The sequence below is a fragment of the Oncorhynchus masou genome, chromosome 12 (genome assembly GCF_036934945.1).
Source record: "Oncorhynchus masou masou isolate Uvic2021 chromosome 12, UVic_Omas_1.1, whole genome shotgun sequence".
Classification (NCBI taxonomy): Eukaryota; Metazoa; Chordata; class Actinopteri; order Salmoniformes; family Salmonidae; genus Oncorhynchus; species Oncorhynchus masou.
The window spans coordinates 54,237,573-54,258,097 of record NC_088223.1 but is presented as its reverse complement, the minus strand read 5'-3'; the positions used below and the strand labels follow the sequence as shown (position 1 = coordinate 54,258,097).

The window sequence follows — 20,525 nt, the reverse complement described above, 5'->3', positions numbered from 1 at the left end:
GCACAAAGGTAGTTTGACAAACACCAGATTGTGAATGTGCCAGATAGCATTCAGATTTCATGTGTTGTCCTCAAATTGGAAAGATGATTACCTGATAGTAAACTATTTGTTCTGCATTACTTGTCATACATTATACTTGTACAAGTGTAGATAAAGTAAGCTGTTGATTATAGAAATTACTTCCAATAACATTAAAATATGCACTTGTGATCTATGTAACAGGCTCAAATATGGTTGTAATGGTGAACATTACTAAAATTAAAAGGGTAAGACAGGGCAGCAAGAAATGTTAGCTGACTAGATTATGTCTAGGAAATGTGAGCAACAGGCCTCCAGGTACTCTTAATTTGCAACTAATTTCCCCCATTAGGCATATGCCCCCACAGATATGAGTCATACTTCTAATCTCTTCAAAGGCAGAGGGGCACGGTCCTCAATAACAATAGAGACCCGGACAGTCGGGTCATTAGATTCTAATCCCCCCCCCCCACATACCCGACTAAATTAAAGCGTTTTACTCAACATGTAGGCTACAACATTTCCATATCTGGCAAGCTCTGGCAGCATTTACACATGCTGCCCCATTATGGGAAAACAGCTAATCTGATTGGTGTAGACCAATTACTGGAAAAAGATCTGAATTTGGGCTGCCTGTGTAAACGCAGCCTCAGAGGCACCCTGTCAACCAATTCAGACTTATCAGTGTGACAACTATCTCCATACTTCAATTGAGCTCCATTAATACTGATGTGTATACAAAACAGGATAAAATAGCATGTATGAAAATATTTAGATTACAATTCAAGCATGCTTGGCAGTTAGATGGACACTACCAACCAATAGTATTCCAAGTACACCGTCTGATGCTTAATTATGTGCCTCAGCAGTTTGCACTATTGGCTACCTTCAGAGGAATGCCTTCCTGCAATTTCCAGATAAATCCAATGGTTGACTGGCTGCACAGCCTCATCGCCATTTATATATTCAGGTCAGGGAAGTAATCACACCTGAACTTAGAACTCGTTTGAATTTTTTGCAAACACTGACTGCATAATAAAATCACCTCTCCCTCATTCGCTCAACCAAGAGCCATGTACAGATGCAACACAAACCTCAATATAAATTGCCTTCGGTCACCTATCAGATAGAACATATGACTAGGTAGGCATAAACAGTCAAATAACACATTTGCAATATTGGATGACAAGAAAGAAACTAAACGCAAAATACAGCCAAATAAAATGTAAGAGTATTTGGGCTGTGTATAACCAGGGCACAGTTATTTTTGTTGTTGCTTTAAAATGTTTCCAGACCTCGATCATCCAAATCACCCTGGGCCGTTATCTATTTCAGCGTAAGGTATTTGGTTTTTAAAGTGCTCTCAGACGCCATTTTGAATTTGGACCAAAGCTGCCCCTCTATAAAACCACATTGCTTTGACTTAGTCTTAAAATGGCAGCAGTTCAGAGTAGATGTCATGTTGACTATGGCATTAAAAGGTTGGGAGCTGAGTGAAAACACTGCAATAGTCTTCAAATGGGAACGCTAATGACAATATTACAACGCTGATCCAGAATCCTTCATACTGAAAGGGTGATAATTGGATTGGACAGATGTTTTTTTTGTTAGACAACTGATTAAAGAATGAGATTTATTAACTATAGGACAAATAATCATGAATTATTCATTTATTATGGATAACAATAAAAATGAGTTAAAAAAATGATCAATTTCTATTGATAGAAAATCCATTACATACAACCTATTAAACATTTACATTTCAAGTGACAAAATAATTCCCTTGTATGATCAACATCGAAATAAAATCAGCTTGTTAGTGCATTTCAGCCCTCATAATTAAGACATGCAAGTCAGTTCAGAGTAAGTGAATTTTCCAATGCCCTCAGATTCAAAACAGATAAGAGTGATGTCTAATTTAGAATCAATTGCTACACTTTATTACAAGGAACGTAGGAGTGGACATTTAAGACATTGAAAAAAAAATGAATGACAAAACACTGACAAAAACAGATGAAAGGACTATCCTATAGCAGGGGCTAAGTTCTTGCGTGATTTGTCTATACTAGCTTCCTTTGCCCACCTCAGGACTCTTCCCTGATGGGCGTACATCCAGAGAAAAAGCTGTTCTGGAAGCTAGTAAGGGCTCGTTTCTTCTTCTTCAAGAAGCTGGCTGTGTTCCTCTCGTCATCATCATCATCTTCTTCTTCCTCCTCCTCCTCTTCAGCAGAAACAGTCTTCCTCACAAGCTATAAGAATAAAGCAAGGAAAAATCTATTTTCAGCACTTTAAATAAGGACATTATCTGAAATACCCAATACCCACTTTAGGTGCAGCTCAGTGTAAAATAATATCACCACACCAGATTCATTACCAACTCAACCATAACACTACCCAAGGCACCTTGACCCTTAAACAGTACCCTTCTGGAAGAGAGTGTGTTGAGGGTATGATGTTACAACCATTGAGCCCATTGTTGATGGTATAGAGCAGCCTACCTTGGTGGGAGTGGCACAGGGTGGTTTAAAGAACGTGGTATCCCCAGAGCTAATGGCTGTGGGGTCTTGAAGAATAGAAACCAAATCTTTGGACCCATCATCTGTGACTTCGCTAGAGTCCTGTTTTTAGGAAGAGAGGGAAATGATTCTGAAAAATATATGCACAAACAATGATACATTCTATTCAATGTAGGGAGCCTATGTAGAATACAACATAGGGTATTTTTGAACTTACTGTACTGGACCTCTGGTTGCCGATGTTACGACACTTCTCATGGTCACATTGGCAGTTTTCCCCACAGGTCATCTTTCCCTTACGGCACCGGCACAGCTTGTTGCCACAGCGACCCTTACAGGCACACTTAACAAAAATGCGAACTTTTAACACTGCAAATGCAGGATAATAGTGATCTGACCATCTCTAAACCGACAGTGTTGCCCGTCTCACAAAATCATTTAATAAAGACTTTTAATTTAGTAAAGTTCTCACCCCTGTTGACTTGGGTTTCTTGACGTTGGAGTTCTTTCTGTTACGGCCTCTCTCATTCTTCTCAGGGCACCACTCATCCTCCTCCTCCTCGGACTCGGAAACAGACTCCAGCTCCTCAATGTCGATGGCCATATTCAGGGGAGCCTTGGTTGTAGTGAAACGGTGACCTTTAGGCTGCAGGAGGTAAAGAACACCACCAGTTAGATGGTGCAACCTCCCAGCACTGCTTAGGTCAGGGTCAGCTTCCCCTAGACTCATATAGGGGTAATCTTTCCTCTAACAGTTGGATATGAAACAGACAGTGGTAAGGAAGGATGTCAGTGGCCTACCTTTGGCGGGATGTACTCAAAGGAGTCGCCTGGGGACTGAGTGGATGCTGGCAGGACGTTCATCTTTTTCCCACTGGCCAACTGGAGCAGTGTTAGTTTCTGAGAACAGAACAAACGTTGCTTGACATGGACAGTTTCAACAAATAGTAGACCTTAATGTTTCAAATTGTTATAACCTGTCCTTTTAGAGCAATGGGTGTGAGAAAACCCATTTACAAATTAAAATAATAATGTTACCTATAGACCATTGTTCTTGTATATAGCTTTGAGTGTTATATTGTCCTTGTATATTCCCAACTGTGTATAATTACCTTTTTGTATTGTTCATTGTCATCCAACAGCCTCTGGTTTTGCTCATTCAATTTCTGCATCTTTTCAATCTCATCCTCCTGTAGAGACGAGTATTATATTTGGAGGGGGTTAGAACCATTATTCAGTTTTGGCTTCAACCTCAACACCCTGAGCTGATCTTTGAGTGCAGTCAACCAACATGGACAATTAGGATTAATAGTAGAAACAAGTGCATGTGACCTTACTGACTGTAATGACCATTCCTATAACATGTCAGTGAGCAGTGTGACAGACCTGGAACTTGAGGCGCTGCAGAAGCTCCCTCTCCCGTTTGGAAGGCTCCTCCTCCTGCTTTTTCGCCACAGACGGTCTCTCTTTACTCTGCAGCTGACCCAGGAGGTACAGGACCTTCTCCTGGTGCATCTGCTCCAGCTCCACCAGGTGGTGCTGGTTCTCCATTTCCATGGTGGACATCACTTTCCTCTCATCACACATAGTCTTCTGCAGGTCCAGCATGTTGCCCTTCTCCTGCTTCAGGTCACTCTCTAGCTTAGAACTGGCCGTTTTGGCAGACACCAACTGTGGAGGCGGTAACATTTTTGGTGGTCAGAATTTTATTTGACCTTTATTTAACCAGGCAAGTCCGTTAAGAACAAATTCTTATTTTCAATGACGGCCTAGGAACAGTGGGTTAACTGCATGTTCAGGGGCAGAACGACAGATTTGTACCTTGTCAGCTCGGGGGTTTGAACTTGCAACCTTCCGGTTACTAGTACAACGCTCAAACCACTAGGCTACCCTGCCGCTTACAAGGTAGGCTAATAGGCAGAGAATAACATGCTTTTCAAGACATTTCGAATTTGATTTGTGAGACTAAAAAGCATGCAGTTCAACGATATGCGAATGTGTCTCACCTCTGACATGAGGACCTTGAGGGCACACTTGGCCTCCAATATAGTAGTGATGTTGTCCCAGCGTTGCTTCAAGCGCCCCTCATTGTCTGCATCCAGGACCTTCTGTTGTAGGTCAGCTATCTGGGCACTCCTAGGAGGAAATCCATGGAACAGCACGTGGCCATGTACTGTTATAATCTCCATCCGGCACAGCCAGAAGAGGACTGGCCACTCCTCAGAGCCTGGTTCCTCTCTAGGTTTCTGACTTTCATGGGAGTTTTTCCTAGCCACCGTGCTTCTACATCTGCATTGTTTGCTGTTTGGGGTTTTAGGCTGGGTTTCTGTATAGCACTTTGACATCCGCTGATGTAAAAAGGGCTTTATAAATACATTTGATTGATGTGAATGTGTATCTATAAATGCACATGGATGTGATTCACTTGACCAAATGTAAATACTTGATCACATATCATTACTCTTCTGTCCTCATTAAATGAACCGAGTTCTTAAGGACTTGCTTCTGGCAGCAGTCACAATATCCTATCAACAGGAACTAACAATGAACAGATGGGAAGGCATAGGCTTTGGAAGGTGTGAAAAGCTTTGGAGCAATGCCTTACTATGACAACATTTCTCCAGGCAAGCAAAGGAGAAAAGGGCCAGGAATATCCAATGAGTGCAAAAAATGCTTAGCAATGCAACTAAAAGACAAATGATCTGGGTACCCTTGTCTATGAAAAACACAAATGCATTAGCAGTAAGGGGAGGTCAATGTGAGTGGAACTGAAGGAATCCCTCAGCCGTGGAAGGTAATGGGTAAGGTCTGTACTAGTCAGACTCACCTGAGGTTTATCTCAGTCTCCAGGTTGTCCACCTGTTTACTGAGAGATGCCTCCAGCTCTCCCTGGCTCTCCAGCTCGGAGATGATGAGGGTCCGACGCTGTGAAAGTGTTGGGAGAGAGAACGCACAATAACAACAGTTTAACTTCTGTAGAGAAACAGAGGAATCATTTCCTCATGTAGCCTAGCGGTGAAAATTCCACTGAATCCTCATTTAGCAAAAGCTCAGATTCTCATTGATCTCTTTAGGAGAGCAACTTCACTCACCCTGACTTTGGCAGCGGGCCGCTCCCCTGCCTCCATCTGCTGTTTGAGCTGGGAGATCTCCTCTGCCAGGATCTTCCTGTCCTCCAGCAGGTCCTGCAGGTGGCGCCGCGCCTCCCCTGTGCTCACCAGCACCTCCACTTCGTTCAGGAGCCAGGTCTGCTCACACACACGTCAGATTCAGGTCACAGCATACATTACTCACTCGGTCATTGATACATGCATATACAGTCACAGCACTCATTGAAACCACACAACCACTCAGACAACACAACGCAGATTCATTTAACACATTATGGTAATCGTTTCCTTTCTTGAAAACCAGGACCCCTCACACAAAACAGTTTACACCGACGCACACAGAATCAAACAAAGGTGACTAGACCTTCACTCTCCCGGCTGCTCCCTCCAGCCCTCTGTAATGGACGTCCTTTCGTTTCTCGGCCACCTCACTCCTCTTCTGCAGGGCATCCTTCAGACGCTTATTGGCTGCTGCAGCCTGAAGGTGAACACCGGCAGAATTTGAATTATCTCTCTGCACTTCCAGCTAACAACCACTGAAGAATTGACACAAAACGCTTTCTCCTGGTCGATTAGGTCTGCAGACGAAAACAGAAGAACCGTGCACAAGACCCAGGCCTCACCTCCTCAGTTTTACGACGCAGGACATTAGCCTGCTTCTGGAAGTCACTCTCAAGCTTCACCATCTGAAACTGACGTTTACGGTCCTGAGAGGGGTAAGAATTTTTATATTTTATTTTTTTTAATCAACAATCAATCGTAACCACATGGAAATGAATATAGTGAACAGTGTGTTTTATGTATGGATTATGGACACACACACACACACCTTCTCCTTGAGCTGAAGCACCTCCTTGTCCTTCTTATTCTTCCACACTCTGAACTTCTCAGAGTCCTCCTTCATCTGCCTCATCAGCTGTACACGCTGACTCTTCATAGCCTACAGGGAAAGAGAGCAGACAAACAAGAGACGCCATCAACAACCCCGTCTTGGATTGCCATCGCAAGGCCCGAATTCAAGTTTTTTAGATTCCGATGACTGTCGACTGAAAACCTCTCATTGTCCTGAAATCCTGCTGATTAGGTCAGCCACTGGCAAGCACCCGGTCATACCTGGATCTCATGGTTGAGCTTGGCCACGCTGCGGACAGAGGACTCTTTGAGCTTGAGGAGCTTGGACTGCTCCTGGAGCTTCTTCTTCATGTCTGTAATCTGACCCTCCAGCTCCTGCAGACGCTTCCTACGCTGCTCGCTCAGCCTGGTGGACAGATGGAGGGAATAGAGACAGGGAAATTACTGATGACTCCATTGTAAATGCAGAGGAATGTTTATACTAAACATACAGTTGTGAATACACACCAAGCTCTTGGCTCTTATGAGACTCCCACAACAGACAACTATCATATCAATTCAATATGCAGCCTGAACATAAAGATGCTGTAATATCATCGTTTGAACCCCACCAATGAGCCCAGCTGCCTTACTTAGCCTGATTAACGTCCTTCTTGGCAGAGTGGAGAACCTGGATGAGGTCTTCCTTCTCCTTCTGCAGAGAGCCCACTGATGTCTGCAGACTCTTGATGTTATTCTGAAGGGGAACAGTCAATGAGGAGCTCCATCAGTTGAGTTTGAAGCAGACAGTCAAAAACATTCCCAGTGGATAAGAATCAAAGTGCTGTGCTGGTGCTGCCTCACCTGTGGCAGCCCTCTCAACCTCCATTACAGCCAACCCATATTTTCTTTCCAGTCTCATCTCCAGCCCTACCTGGTGTTCAGTCTGCATAGGTTCCAGGTGGCTGTCGTTCTGACACATCTTCCGGACAAACTCCTCCTTTAGAGCCAGAATGTTGTTGAGCTCAATCAGCTCTTTGGACATTTGGGCCTGGCGCAAGGCATGCTGGGTAGTGAAGCCCTCTGTAGAGTCTTTGTCAACAGCAGGCTGTGTAGGGTGGGGGAAGAGGATGTATGCTTCTATGATAACAAAAACACACCCGTTTTGTACAAAACCCACAAACACCATGTACAACAATTCAAAAAAGACAAAATGCAACAACCCCAAAACACGTCTGGATGTCTTCAGGACACAACAGCCTTGCAGAAGCAGATCTGTAGCACAGACAGGATTCTGCATTAGACGACCAGAAACTTACAGAAGGTGAACCATCAGTTGGGATTTCGTTGCAGCTGCCAGACACATGAGGGCTGTCATCTCCTTCAGCCCCACAGTCTGCAGCCAACGCCTCAATGGTGGCAGCAAGGCCAGCACTCTCATCCTGGAGGGACAAGAGCACAGACATTATTACCCAGACACGATACAAAGCAGCTTCTTATTAATGGACTGAAATATGGTGTAGGGAACTAAAATATCCAGCCATCAAATGGATGGTGTTACACATGCAATGTGTGTAATTGAATGGAAAATAAATCAAGTGTCCATTATCTTTATGATTAGCATGATCAATACACTGTGAAAGTACCATTACCTTATGTCATACTTCTGGGGTCAGTCTCCTGATATTTGGAATGAGCTTGACGATTAAGTCAAAACATTTGTGAAAAATAATATCCGTGTTTGTGGGGAATTTACTTCTGCCAGATGTCTTTTATGACATTTTTGCCCTGAAGACCATTCAAAAAGCCTACAAAATAAAAGAAAATCTACCAGGCCACTTCCTGGAAAAGTCTGCGTCACTTTCATAGCATATAAAGTAATGGCATTGAACAGCAACAGCTTAGCTACAATGGACTGCAGACAATTGTCTAATGTGCTTTGCCTGCTAAACATATAAAAAGGGACTGAATGCAGTCAGTCACGCAGCAGTAGATCCAGCCTTGTGGTTTATGAGAGCTCCCTCGTCCGGCAGTACCTGGAGCTGCAGGATGACGTGCTGCAGATTCTGGATCACTTCCACATTCTCCTTCAGCTCCTGGTCTTCCAGAGTCTCCATCACCCTCTGCAGGTCCACTTTACACCTAAAAGAAAAGCATTAAGTTTTAACACATAATTCTTGTGCCAATGACTTATAAGGACAATGAAGACAATGGGCGAAACACATAAGAGTTCAGACTTACGCTGCATGCTGTTTCAACTCTTGCAGTTTGCTTTGCAGTTTTTCATTTGCTTGCTCGGTCTGCGTGCAGTGTGACAAAGTATGGCACGTGAAGATCATGGTAATATCTCCAACTATTATAAACGGTGAGTCAGCGTTGCTGTGTGACGTTGGTATGGCCTGTGACAAGACAGACCCAGTTCAGATCCTTACCATGATGATCCTCTCAAACATCAGGGCGGTCTGGCCTGCTGCCTCACTCAGAGCACGGCTCAGTTTGTTGTTCTCAACCTGCAGGGCACGGGTCCTCTCCAGGATCTTCGACACGTTCTCTGCTGGCTCAGTCCTTTTTCAGAGAAGGGATGGAAGGAGTCAGTGAGATACTTTTTGGAAGTATTTTATTTATTTTTTAACAAGGAAATTACCCTTTTTAAGCTCCCAGAATCGAAGTTAGTTTAGTGCTATTCCAGACCCTTGAGACATCCTTACCCTAAACCTAAACATACCCCTCATCTAACCTTAACCATTTTAAAATTCACTATCAAATGGGGTAGATATCTCCCAAGGATCCCAGATAGCAAGGACCAGTGGATGTTCATTCTGCCAGGCAAAGGTTTAAAGACTCTTTGGCTGAATAGACTGATAGAGAACTAAGGACATACAGTTGTAGTCGGAAGTTTACATACACCTTAGCCAAATACATTTAAACTCAGTTCTTCACAATTCCTGATAGTTAATCCTAGTAAAAAGTCCCTGTCTTAGGTCAGTTAGGATTCCCACTTTATTTTAAGAATGTGAAATGTCAGAATAATAGAAGATAATGATTTATTTCAGCTTTTATTTCTTTCATCACATTCCCACTGGGTCAGAAGTTTACATACACTCAATTAGTATTTGGTAGCATTGCCTTTAAATTGTTTAACTTGGGTCAAATGTTTCAGGTAGCCTTCCACAAGCTTCCCACAATAAGTTGGGTGAATGTTGGCCCATTCCTCCTGACAGAGCTGGTGTAACCGAGTCAGGTTTGTAGGCCTCTTTGCTCGCACACGCTTTTTCAGTTCTGCCCACACATTTTCTATAGGATTGAGGTCAGGGCTTTGTGATGGCCACTCTAATACCTTGGCTTTGTTGTCCTTTTTGCCACAACTTTGGAAGTATGCTTGGGGTCATTGTCCATTTGGAAGACCCATTTGCGACCAAGCTTTAACTTCCTGACTGATGTCCTGAGATGTTGCTTCATTATATCCACATAATCTTCCTTCCTCATGATGCCATCTATTTTGTGAAGTGCATCAGTCCCTCCTGCAGCAAAGCCCCCCCACAACATGATCTGCCACCCCCGTGCTTCACCGTTGGGTTTGTGTTTTTCAGCTTGCAAGCCTCCACCTTTTTCCTCCAAACATAACAATGGTCATTATGGCCAAACAGTTCTATTTTAGTTTCATCAGACCATAGTACATTTCTCCAAAAAGTACGATCTTTGTCCCCACGTGCAGTTGCAAACCGTAGACTGACTTTTTTATGGCTGTTTTGGAGCAGTGGCTTCTTCCTTGCTGAGCTGCCTTTCAGGCTATGTCGATATTGGACTTGTTTTACTGTGGATATAGATACTTATGTACCTGTTTCCTCCCTCATCTTCACAAGGTCCTTTGCTGTTGTTCTGAGATTGGTTTGCACTTTGGTTCGCACCAAAGTACGTTAATCTCTAAGAGACAGAACGCGCCTCCTTTCTGAGAGGTATGACGGCTGCGTGGTCCCATGGTGTTTATACTTGCGTACTATTGTTTGTACAGATGAACGTGGTACCTTCAGGCATTTGGAAATTGCTCCCAAGGATGAACCAGGCTTGGTAGGCCTTGAAATACATCCACAGGTTCACCTCCAATAGGCTAATTGACATAATTTGAGTCAATCAGACATTTTAAAATTTTTAGCTTCTAAAGCCATGACATAATTTTCTGGAATTTTCCAAGCTGTTTAAAGGCACAGTCAACTTAGTGCATGTACACTTCTGACCCATTGGAATTGTGATACAGTGAATTATAAGTGAAATAATCTGTCTGTAATCAATTGTTGGAAAAACTACTTGTGTCATGCACAAAGTAGATGTCCAAACCAACAAAACATTTGTGGAGTGGTTGAAAAACTAATTTTAATGACTCTAAGCTAAGTGTATGTAAACTACAGACTTCAAATGTATGTCAGTTGGGGAAATGATTTAGTAGTAATTACCCAGAAAGCACTGGTGCCACACCACCACGTGCATGCAGAAGCATCACCTGTAGCTCCTGGACCTGTGTCCAAAAGAGGAAATATTCCATCAAAACAATGGACACTTGAATCGTGTAAATGTAGGGTCACTTAGCACGGTGGTCAGTGGTCACTGCCTACCTGCTGCTTCAGACGTTTCATTTCAGCAGCTCGAGGGTCCACGTTGACCACAGGCTTGTTTTTGATCTTGCGGGCTCTGTCAGCGTAACGCAACGTGTTGATGGTCTCCTCAATGTTGGAGTCTGCAGGGCTGACACACGCTATCATCAAGGTGTGGCTGTTACCTCCCAAAGAATCTGTTGGAGAAAGCAGGAATTGATTCTTCAATGCACACTTTTAAACATGGAGTGCTATTCAGTCTCTAAATCTAAGAAACATTCAGGTTTTTGATGAATATGTCTTTGTGTTGCGTTGAATGCCTTAGGGCAGGAGTCGGCAACAGTAGTTGAGGAGATATATATATTTTTTTTTTTTAAAGAATAAAATTACCAGAATTCAGCTAAAATTATTTTAATTTCGACAATCTGTTCCCAAGTATTCCCACACGACAACAAAAAAACATGTGATCGTGTCTCAATGTAATCAAGGTATAAAATGATTGTATTAGAAAACACATTCCCCTTTTGGGTCAATTTGCATTGTACAAATTATGTTCCGGCCCATCGAACATCCGCGCCAACAAGAATCAGCCGGTGGTTGAATCTAATTGCCTACCTCTGCTTTAGGGTTTACAACGTATGCATCTCGACTGTTCTCAGTCATCCGACTACCACAAGGCCTTGTAACACATCTTTATTATGTTCATTGTGCTTAAAAGCAAATCCTGAATTGATACCACTAGACCCAGGAAGAACATAGATGGGCGGGAATGCCCGGATTTAGACTGCTCAACTACCACATCCCGGTGAACCCATCGAACTCTCACCCTGCAGCAGGCGGGTTAGTTTGGAGTCTCTGTAGGGGACAAAGGTGCCTTTCTTGCTCTCGTCACCCAGAGCACTGATCACGTTGCCCAGGGAGAGCAGGCCTCGGTTGATGCTGATGCCTTGAGCAGACAGGAAGACAGCAGAGAGTCAAATAAGGTTCTGATACCAAACAAACAACAAAATGAATTAGAACTGGGACTGTCATTTAAAACATGTAGATTGTGCTAATAATGGGCCGTAACAATATTGAAAAGGCAAAGCTTTGTCAATCCAACATCTGAAATGGCCGTACAGTATTTACTGTGATGCAGCCTCTGCTTTCATACTTCTTGCGCTTAACGGAGCAGAGATAGTGAAGGAAGTCAAGGAAGTGAGTTTGTGTTTATACAGGATGTACCACCCCACACCTACTGTCAACCAATCTTGTCAATGTGGAGCTATACGGAGCCATCCACATTGTTACAAAATTTGAGGCCCACGGTGATGCAGTTCAGAGCTTGATTTGGTCTCCGCATGCCTCCGGAGGCTCCGCAATTGCATCCCACCCTCCATATGAAGCCGCTGACCACATTTTCCAATCAAGCAATAATTGGCTTCAAAGCACACAGCTTACTGCTGTTTTCCAAAGTGTTAGCTTCTGGTAGTTGACTCACCTTCCTTCAGACGATCACCCTCAGCTTTGGTTTTCTTTTGTCTCTCAGAGCCAGCCAAATCCACCAAGTGTAGCTTTGACACCACATTGTCAGATCTACAAACACACATTTAGAAACAGAACAGAAGAAATGAGAACAAATCAACTTACAACACACTTAAAACAAATTAGTTGAATTAACTATATCAACAGAGATTTGCATATAAGAAAATGTTAATGCAGCGCTTTGCGTGTCGGATACATTCATGGACTGCAACGTTTCCTTGGGATGAAAATTAGAAAGTGAGAGATCTATGGGAGAAAGCCAGAGAGAAGACTGACTTGTCTGCCCCTCTGCGCTGCTCCAGGGTGATGGTGAAGATGGCATGGGAGCGAGACGAGGCAGCATTCATGGCAGTGGAGCCTACTGTACGGGCTGAGTTCCCCAGCTCCAAGCAGCCCACCATCTCATTGGCAGAGAACACCTCCCTCTCAGTCAGGCCCACGATCTAAGATAGGGAGAATGGGTTAAACATACAGTACAGCCAAAAGTTTGGACAAACCTACTCATTCGAGGGTTTTTATTTTTTACTACTTTCTACATTGTAGAAAAATAGTGAAGACATCAAACTATGATTATAACACCTATGGGATCATGTAGTAAGCAATAGCGTTAAATCAAAATATATGAGATCCTTAGCCACCCTTTGATGACAGATTTTGCACACTTTTGGGATTCTCTCAACCAGCTTCATGAGGTAGTCACCTGGAATGAATTTCAATTAACAGGTGTGCCTTGTTAAAAGTGAAATTGTGGAATGTCTTTCCTTCTTAATGCATTTGAGCCAATCAGTTGTGTTGTGACAAGGTAGGGGGGGGGGTATACAGAAGATAGCCCTATTTGGTAAAAGACCAAGTCCATATTATGGTAAGAACAGCTCAAATAAGCACAGAGAAATTACAGCCTATCATTTAACCCTTTTTTCTCTATTTCCGTCCGAATGACTTGCCCGAAGTAAAACTGCCTGTTGCTCAAGCCCTGAAGCCAGGATATGCAAATAATTGGTACCATTGGAAATAAAACACTTTTAAGTTTGTAAAATTTTTAAATAATGTAGGAGAATGCAACACAATAGATATGGTAGGAGAAAATACAAAGAGAAACCATCCTCTTAGAATGGCAAGTAATAAGGTCATATTGAAAATTTGCTCCCTGGATGCAATTCCTATGGGTTCCACAGGGTGTCAGCAGTCTATGTTCAAGGTTTCAGGCTTGTAACTACAAATAAGAAATATCAGTTTTAGTAAAGGGAAATTGGTGTTTGCCCGTGCCATGAAGACAGGACGCACCTGTTAAAAATCAGTTTCCTATTGAACATACTTCTTTCCATAAGAAATATTATAGTTTGATTATATTTTAGGGTATCTAAGGAATAAATAGAAACATATTTTAACTTGTTAAAACTTAGTTTATGGGTATATTTTCAGATTCCTTTCTCTGCATGTTGGAAGAGATGGATTACTCAAATCGATGGCGCCAACTAAACTGACTTTTTGGGATATAAAGAAGGATTTTATCTAACAAAACAACCTTACATGTTATAGCTGGGACCCTTTGGATGACAAATCAGAGGAAGATTTTCAAAAAGTGAATATTTAATCGCTATTTGTGAATTTATGAAACCTGTGCCGGTGGAAAAATATTTTAATGTGGGGCGTCGTCCTCAAACAATCACATGGCATGTTTTCACTGTAATAGCTAAAGTAAATCGGACAGTGCAGTAACTTAAGTGTTCAACCAATAAAAGACACATATGTACCTAAATGTTTAATATCAATCATTTTTATGATTATTTATTAGAATTCAGCACCCAGAAGTTGTCCCCGCTAGTGGGATGCCTAGCCCTAAGTCATGAAGGTCAGTCAATTCGTAAAATTAAGATCTTCGAAAGTTTCTTCAAGTGCAGTCGCAAAACCATCAAGCGCTATAATGAAACTGGCTCTCGTGAGGACCGCTACAGGAAAGGAAGATCCAGAATTACCTCTGCTGCCAGTTCAGAGTTAACGGCACCTCAGATTGCAGCACAAATAAATGCTTCACAGAGTTCAAGTAACAAACACATCTCAACATCAACTGTTCAGAGGAGACTGTGCGAATCAGGCATTCATGGTCGAATTGCTGCAAAGAAACCCCTACTAAAAGGACACCAATAAGAAGAAGAGGCTTGCTTGGGCCAAGAAACACGAGCAATGGACATTAAACTGGTGGAAATCGCCGTTGAAAAATCAAACGGTCGACCTCTAGTACATTCCCCCAAACAAGTACATTTGACTCGTTTCAGACATATTTAGCAACATTTTCAACTGTAAAAGACACACACCTTTATGCCTTCCTTGGGGTCCTCCCGAATGTTGATTGTTGATGGTTTATCTTTGGATACCGATGGACAGAGCAAGTCCAGGATGTCTTCATTGTATATCTATGACACACAAAATTATGTCAAAACGTTACAGAAAAACATGGCCAGGATACTTCCAGACACAAAGAAATGTATTTCTTCAATAATCCGAATCCTGTCTTTTTAAGCATCACGACTCCCTGTTTTGAGTTTCTGAGAAGAGGAATGTACCGGTAACAATTAATGTTTTATCCATTAAATCACAGCAAAAACATGCATTGTGTTGTGACAATCATGATGAATAATGCAGAGGTTCCCACACACCTCCAGGTAAGACACTGCCAGAGAGAATTCACAATCCGTATGCTTCTCCCTTTCCTGGAAGATCATTCTGACCACCCTGGGGATGACTCCGACAGTGGGCTCATTCTCTTGGGCCGATGTATAGGTTCCTCCCATAGAAAAGGTCTTCCCCGAACCCGTCTGACCATACGCAAGCACAGTAGCATGATAGCCTGAAAAGAAGAGTAAAAACATTACACATACAGCTTATTGACTCTATTCCATTTTTCCCATACCCATAGAACCAGTACTGGTTCTATAGGCAATCCTGTGTGAAAGTAAACATCTTTTCCCCCCTTGTACCTTTGAAAAGACCGCACAACAACGGTGAAACAGCACTGTTGAAGACTTCCTCTTGTTCAGTTGAAGGATCAAAAACATAATCGTACGTGAACGCCTTTTCAATGCCAACAATCACCTGCAAGAGAGAAGAATTATAAGACAACAATTGTCCTTATGGAATTGAATCCATACATCATCAGGCTAAGTGTTGCAGATGGCTAGTTGCATAAGCTTCCATAGCCTGGCGTCCTCGATCAACCACACCTAAACTACTTGGTTTCACCAAAATACATTTCCCGTAAACAGAAGCATATCCAAATATGTAGGAACAATACTTACTTTTTTCGGGTTGAATGTGTCTTTTGTTATCACATAAGTGTTTAAAACACCTTTTTATCCAGGGTGTTCCATTTTCTGCCTGTGGGCTGCCATTGTCACGCGAGAGTAAACTACCACGTATAAGCTCTACTTCTACAGGCTGAAAATGGAAGACCCTGGATAAAAATGTGTTTTGAGCACTTATTTGACAGTGAAGGACACATTCAACCAGACAAATCGTAAGTATTGTTTCTAGAGATATTGGAAAATGTCTCAACGGGAAACATTATTTTGGTGAAACCAAATAGTTTAGGTTGATTAACAACGCCAGGCTATGGAAGTTCCGCAACAAGCAATCTGTAAACAATGTCTCGTTGTGGGACGAAGCAATGCCAAGTGCTGTGTTATGTCTTGTAGAATCGATTGTTGACCTGTGGATCCCCTGGCACGAAGGTGAGACAGGTCTGGCAACCCTCGTTGATTTCTTTAGTAACCAAAGGTCGACACCGCAGGGCAACCCGCACGGGGATGGACTTATCATCCTCCTTTGTCATGCTGCGAAATCAGGTAATAGGTGACAAAAGCATAAAATTATTATGTAACGGACAGTGTGGCCAATATCAAATATCAAAGCAATTTTGTCATTAGGGGCGTCAGGTAGGCTAGTGGTTAGAGCATTGGATCAGTAACCAAAAGGTTTCTAGATCAAATCCCATAGCTGACAAGGTAAAAAAAATCGTCTTTCTACCCCCGAACAAGGAAACCCACTGTTCCTAGGCCGTAATTGTAAATAAGAATTTGTTCTTAATGGACTTGCCTAGTTAAATAAAACATTTGAAGCAAAATGAAATCTTGAAACGGTGCAGATCGGAAAATTGCATTTTCTGAAAGCTACTTTTGTCTCACTGTAATTAATTTAAAAAAACACCTGATATCAGACAAAACAGGAAGAGACACACCCTCGCTGGTAGACCGACACACCCCGTTAAGTAGACCGGAACTTACTATTTGTGTTCAATGGTAAACGGCGTGTGAGTGAACTCTTAAATTTATCCACCATCTTTGCTGATAGTACCGGACGGTGATTTCTAGCCAGCATGTAGCTTGATTGTATTTGGTTACTTAACTAGCTAGCCATCTTGCCGATAGCTGAACCATCGTTGATCATACCACTACACTGCCATGCCAAACACGTTTAGTAACTTATCTAAGGACGGTCACTTACCTTTTTTGGGGCTGGCAAGACGTTGGTCTTGACCCCTGCAATGAGCTAGCTAACGTTCCCTAAAATGAGTTTACCTCTAGCTTGGTAACTAGTCACCACGAACGTTAGTTATTAAATGTTTCTTAAAACTATATATTTTTTTCAGAGGCTAGAATAAGACCCACATGTAACCACGCATCAGTTGTCGTAATAAATGTAGTTGACTGAACGTTTTTTTTCCGTCAAAAGAACTTCAGTCGGTGGAACTCGTCTTGCCCGCCACTTTCAAATATTCAGCTCCGCCTCCACCAACACGCGTCTGCTGTTGTCATGTGCCTGTTTCATGTTTCAAAATAAAAGTCTGACATATGCTATGAATCTAAACGGTTAAAACTGCAGGTATTTATTTCATAAATCGACCCAGCGTCATCCGGGTTAGGGGTTGGTCTGGCCAAGGGGTAGACCATCTCGTTAAATAAAGGTTAAAAAGAGATTTGCTCAGTGATTCTGCTCAATGTGCTCATCTCTGGATATAGCATAGGGGTCTATTGCTGAAGTCCGCAATTTATTATTTATTTAACCTTTATTTAACTAGGCAAAGGTGAATAGGGAATTAATGAAACATGGGATAAATCACAAGAGATCAATCACTGGGTCCAAGCCAAGTTTGAACTAAGACATTTATTATACATATACAACAGAAAAACATTCCCTATCCCTCTCAGTTATTTTTCTTCTTCACAACATGAGCGCAGTCATATTTTCCCCTGACCACAGTCAGCTTGACTCCTGGCAGGTCCTGTGTCCTGCCCCCCTGCACCAGCACTACGTTGTGCTCTTGGAGGTTGTGTCCCTCCCCGGGGATGAAGACCACTGCCTCCTTGCCGTTACTCAGGCGGACTCTGGCACATTTACGGTTGGCCGAGTTTGGCTTCTTGGGTTTCCGGATCATTGTCTTCAGGATCACTGCCTTCAGCTGGGGGCGGCCGAACATGGCACTGACGCTCGGGGGAGGGGGGGACGGCTTCCCCCGGCGATGCATCTGATTCAGAGTAGCCATAGTTCTGGAGAGGACAGGTCCGGACCATTGGGGGACAGACTGAGACACTAGTAGGGTACAAAGAGTGAGTAAGAGATCTGCTCCAACTTCTAATGTTGAGAGTAAACTGTAAACATAACAGCTCGTGTGGGCCTAAACAAGATGCTGAGGATATTCTGAAGTAGGGATAGTCAATCTTCATTGCAAAGGAGCAGTGAGTGTGCATAATTTTGCTGCAGCCAAAGCAGTACAATTCAATTTAGAAGTTTATAATCTGGTCCTCAATAAAAATATGTTTTAGTCTAATCAACTGTGCTTCCACACACTGGCCCTCACAAGGTAAGATTCCCCACCTCTGCAGATCTGAAGTCAAGAGCATGGATGTCGAGCCTCTGTGCTTGCGTGTCTTTTTGGTTTCACTATCCTTATGGGGACCAGAAGTCCTCACAAGGATAGTAAAACAAGACAGATTCAGACAAGTGTGGGCATTTCACCAGTCCCCACAAGAAAAAAACGTTATTTTAGGGTTTAGAGTTTGAGGTTATGGTAAATATGACTTTGAACGGGAATCAATCGTCTGGTCCCCACGATAGTAAAACAAACGTGTGTAATATGACTATATTGTATTATGTGCCATTAAACTGACGCATATATCCAAAGCAACTTCGTCGTGCGTGCATACATGTTTCAGTGCGTATGCAAAATAGGCAGGCATGATGAAGTTACCTTGCATTAGTGATGTCAACATTGGTCTCAGACTCCCCAATGACGCCATCCCTGCAAAATAGGCATTATAGGATTGAGGGGAACCTGTCTGTGTCACATTGTTAACCTTGCAGCTACCATTTAGTCCAAAGCCATGCTCTACAGTATTTTCAAACCGTACTTGTTTATTTTCAGTTCCTGTCCAAGGTCAAACCACCGACGTGTGTCTTTAAAATATATATAACAAATTATAATAGGGAAAATAAGAAAGCGTAACTGCTCTCACGCGTATGACCGCAGGAAGTACTTTACATTTTCTTCCGTATTGAGTGCGACGGTTTCCGTTGCAGATTTTTGTAAGATCACTACTGCCACCTACTGGCCGGTTACACACACAAAAAAACACCATGCACATGAGTTGGCCAGAGGATAAGACTGATTTTGGATCTGATGTCGAACATTTTCTAAACAAGCCCCAAGGTATCCTATATTTTAGAATCCCTGAAATAGGGGTGTGCTGGAGCTGGAGGGTAAACCCAAGATGACAGATCAGGCATCTCACTAGTTCCTTATATTTGATATCATTCTTTGTCCATGTTTAGAATTGACAGGAAGAAAATAATCTAACAGTTGAGAACCACCACAGGTAGCCTATTGTATACGTTTTTTTGCCAGGTGGATATAATTTCTTCACATCCATCTACGAGAAAGAGAGGGGAGGTGTTGTTTGTGTGTGAATGTCTATGTATGTGGTTCTGTGTGGAGCAGATTAAGTAGCAAGCGGATGCAAAGCGAGAGAGAACAGGGGGATAGATGAGTATGAGGTAAATGACTCATAAGGAGATGGTTTCCATGAGTGAGGTACGACTGAATGAACAAGAGAACACAGATGTGTGAAAGAGGGAAGATGAAAGGAAAAAGTGAATGGCTTGAATGGATGAGTGGGAGGGAAGGGAGAGGTAGAGATAACAAGTGAGAGGGTGGGAGGGAAAAAAATGCAAGTCCGTCCTTCTTGTATGTCTTCCTATCCTTTTATCGCTCTCCTGTTTTTCTCTCATTTAGGTTCAGTCTATTTTCGTCCCTCTTCAATTTTCACAAGAATGGAAGGGCAGGAAGGATAGAATGAGAGAGCATTAGAAGTATGAACCTCTTTCATAGAACTCAGCAGTGCTACCAAGTGGGTGCAAAGGGCCAGGAGGGTGGATGGTATTTGAGAATGAGGTTCATTTAATATCATTCTAGTTAATATATTAAAGGGTGGATCTGCCTTCCCAGAAGAGTGGAAGCTGTTATAACAGGAATGGGGGCCCCTTCTCCATGTTAATGCCCACGATTTTGGAATGAGATGTTCGACAAGCAGGTTTCCACGTACTTTTGGTCAGTGTATGTGTTGTGATAATTGTATTTTGCTCTATATCCTGTTAGTTCATATGCCTTGACACCGTGATATATAGGCCTAAGGCTGAGACAATAAGAAGACACAGTGGCAGAATAGATTCAACCACAGCTTTGTTTCATCACAAAACCGGAGAGCAACATCTGTCCGGTGAAGTCCACAAAACATTGCATGTAACAAACAGTTATATGACCTACAGCATGGTCAAGCAAGTTAATGTTTACATTTTCAGACTACTAAACCACTATTGATTCAGAACCACAGAGAGTTACCGCAAGCCGCAAAGATAACAGGCACTGTCTCCACTCTACCAGCAAC

The 20,525-nt window shown here is 42.6% G+C and overlaps 3 protein-coding genes across 3 annotated transcripts in view; 1 reads left to right on the top strand and 2 right to left on the bottom strand.

Annotated features, from left to right (window-relative positions):
- The window catches only part of LOC135550436 (bcl2-associated agonist of cell death-like), a 339,230-nt gene that overhangs the window by 30,413 nt on the left and 288,292 nt on the right, over positions 1-20,525 (top strand). The gene's annotated exons all lie outside the window — the stretch shown is intronic.
- Positions 1,674-17,359, bottom strand: LOC135550433 (chromosome-associated kinesin KIF4-like). Its single transcript, XM_064981224.1, has 30 exons — positions 17,089-17,359; positions 16,295-16,418; positions 15,567-15,681; positions 15,246-15,436; positions 14,904-15,002; positions 12,865-13,031; positions 12,545-12,639; positions 11,891-12,010; positions 11,086-11,261; positions 10,927-10,988; positions 8,908-9,040; positions 8,717-8,775; positions 8,512-8,617; positions 7,795-7,917; positions 7,410-7,583; positions 7,129-7,232; positions 6,758-6,902; positions 6,474-6,584; positions 6,268-6,351; positions 6,009-6,122; positions 5,627-5,782; positions 5,362-5,459; positions 4,541-4,670; positions 3,921-4,205; positions 3,647-3,724; positions 3,336-3,434; positions 3,007-3,180; positions 2,752-2,877; positions 2,517-2,636; positions 1,674-2,267 (listed from the first exon to the last, which is right to left on the bottom strand). Exons 2-30 carry the CDS (start codon positions 16,415-16,417, stop codon positions 2,103-2,105), a joined length of 3,732 nt encoding a protein of 1,243 aa, XP_064837296.1. The 5' UTR covers position 16,418; positions 17,089-17,359; the 3' UTR covers positions 1,674-2,102.
- On the bottom strand, positions 17,730-19,148 carry LOC135549157 (small ribosomal subunit protein uS12m-like). The gene is made up of 3 exons (XM_064979200.1): positions 18,993-19,148; positions 18,833-18,883; positions 17,730-18,174 (listed from the first exon to the last, which is right to left on the bottom strand). Exons 2-3 carry the CDS (start codon positions 18,879-18,881, stop codon positions 17,789-17,791), a joined length of 435 nt encoding a protein of 144 aa, XP_064835272.1. The 5' UTR covers positions 18,882-18,883; positions 18,993-19,148; the 3' UTR covers positions 17,730-17,788.

Bases quoted from the DNA above. Each gene is read 5' to 3' on its own strand.
- LOC135550433 (XM_064981224.1), bottom strand. From the start codon at position 16,417: ATGACAAAGGAGGATGATAAGTCCATCCCCGTGCGGGTTGCCCTGCGG. The intron at 15,003-15,245 runs GTGTGTGGGAAC...TGTGTGTCATAG, and splicing joins TGGCAGTGTCTTACCTGGAG to ATATACAATGAAGACATCCT. The intron at 9,041-10,926 runs GTAATTACTACT...TCTCTGAAAAAG, and splicing joins GTGGCACCAGTGCTTTCTGG to GACTGAGCCAGCAGAGAACG.
- LOC135549157 (XM_064979200.1), bottom strand. From the start codon at position 18,881: ATGGCGTCATTGGGGAGTCTGAGACCAATGTTGACATCACTAATGCAA. The intron at 18,175-18,832 runs GTAACTTCATCA...GTACCCTACTAG, and splicing joins GTTGACATCACTAATGCAAG to TGTCTCAGTCTGTCCCCCAA.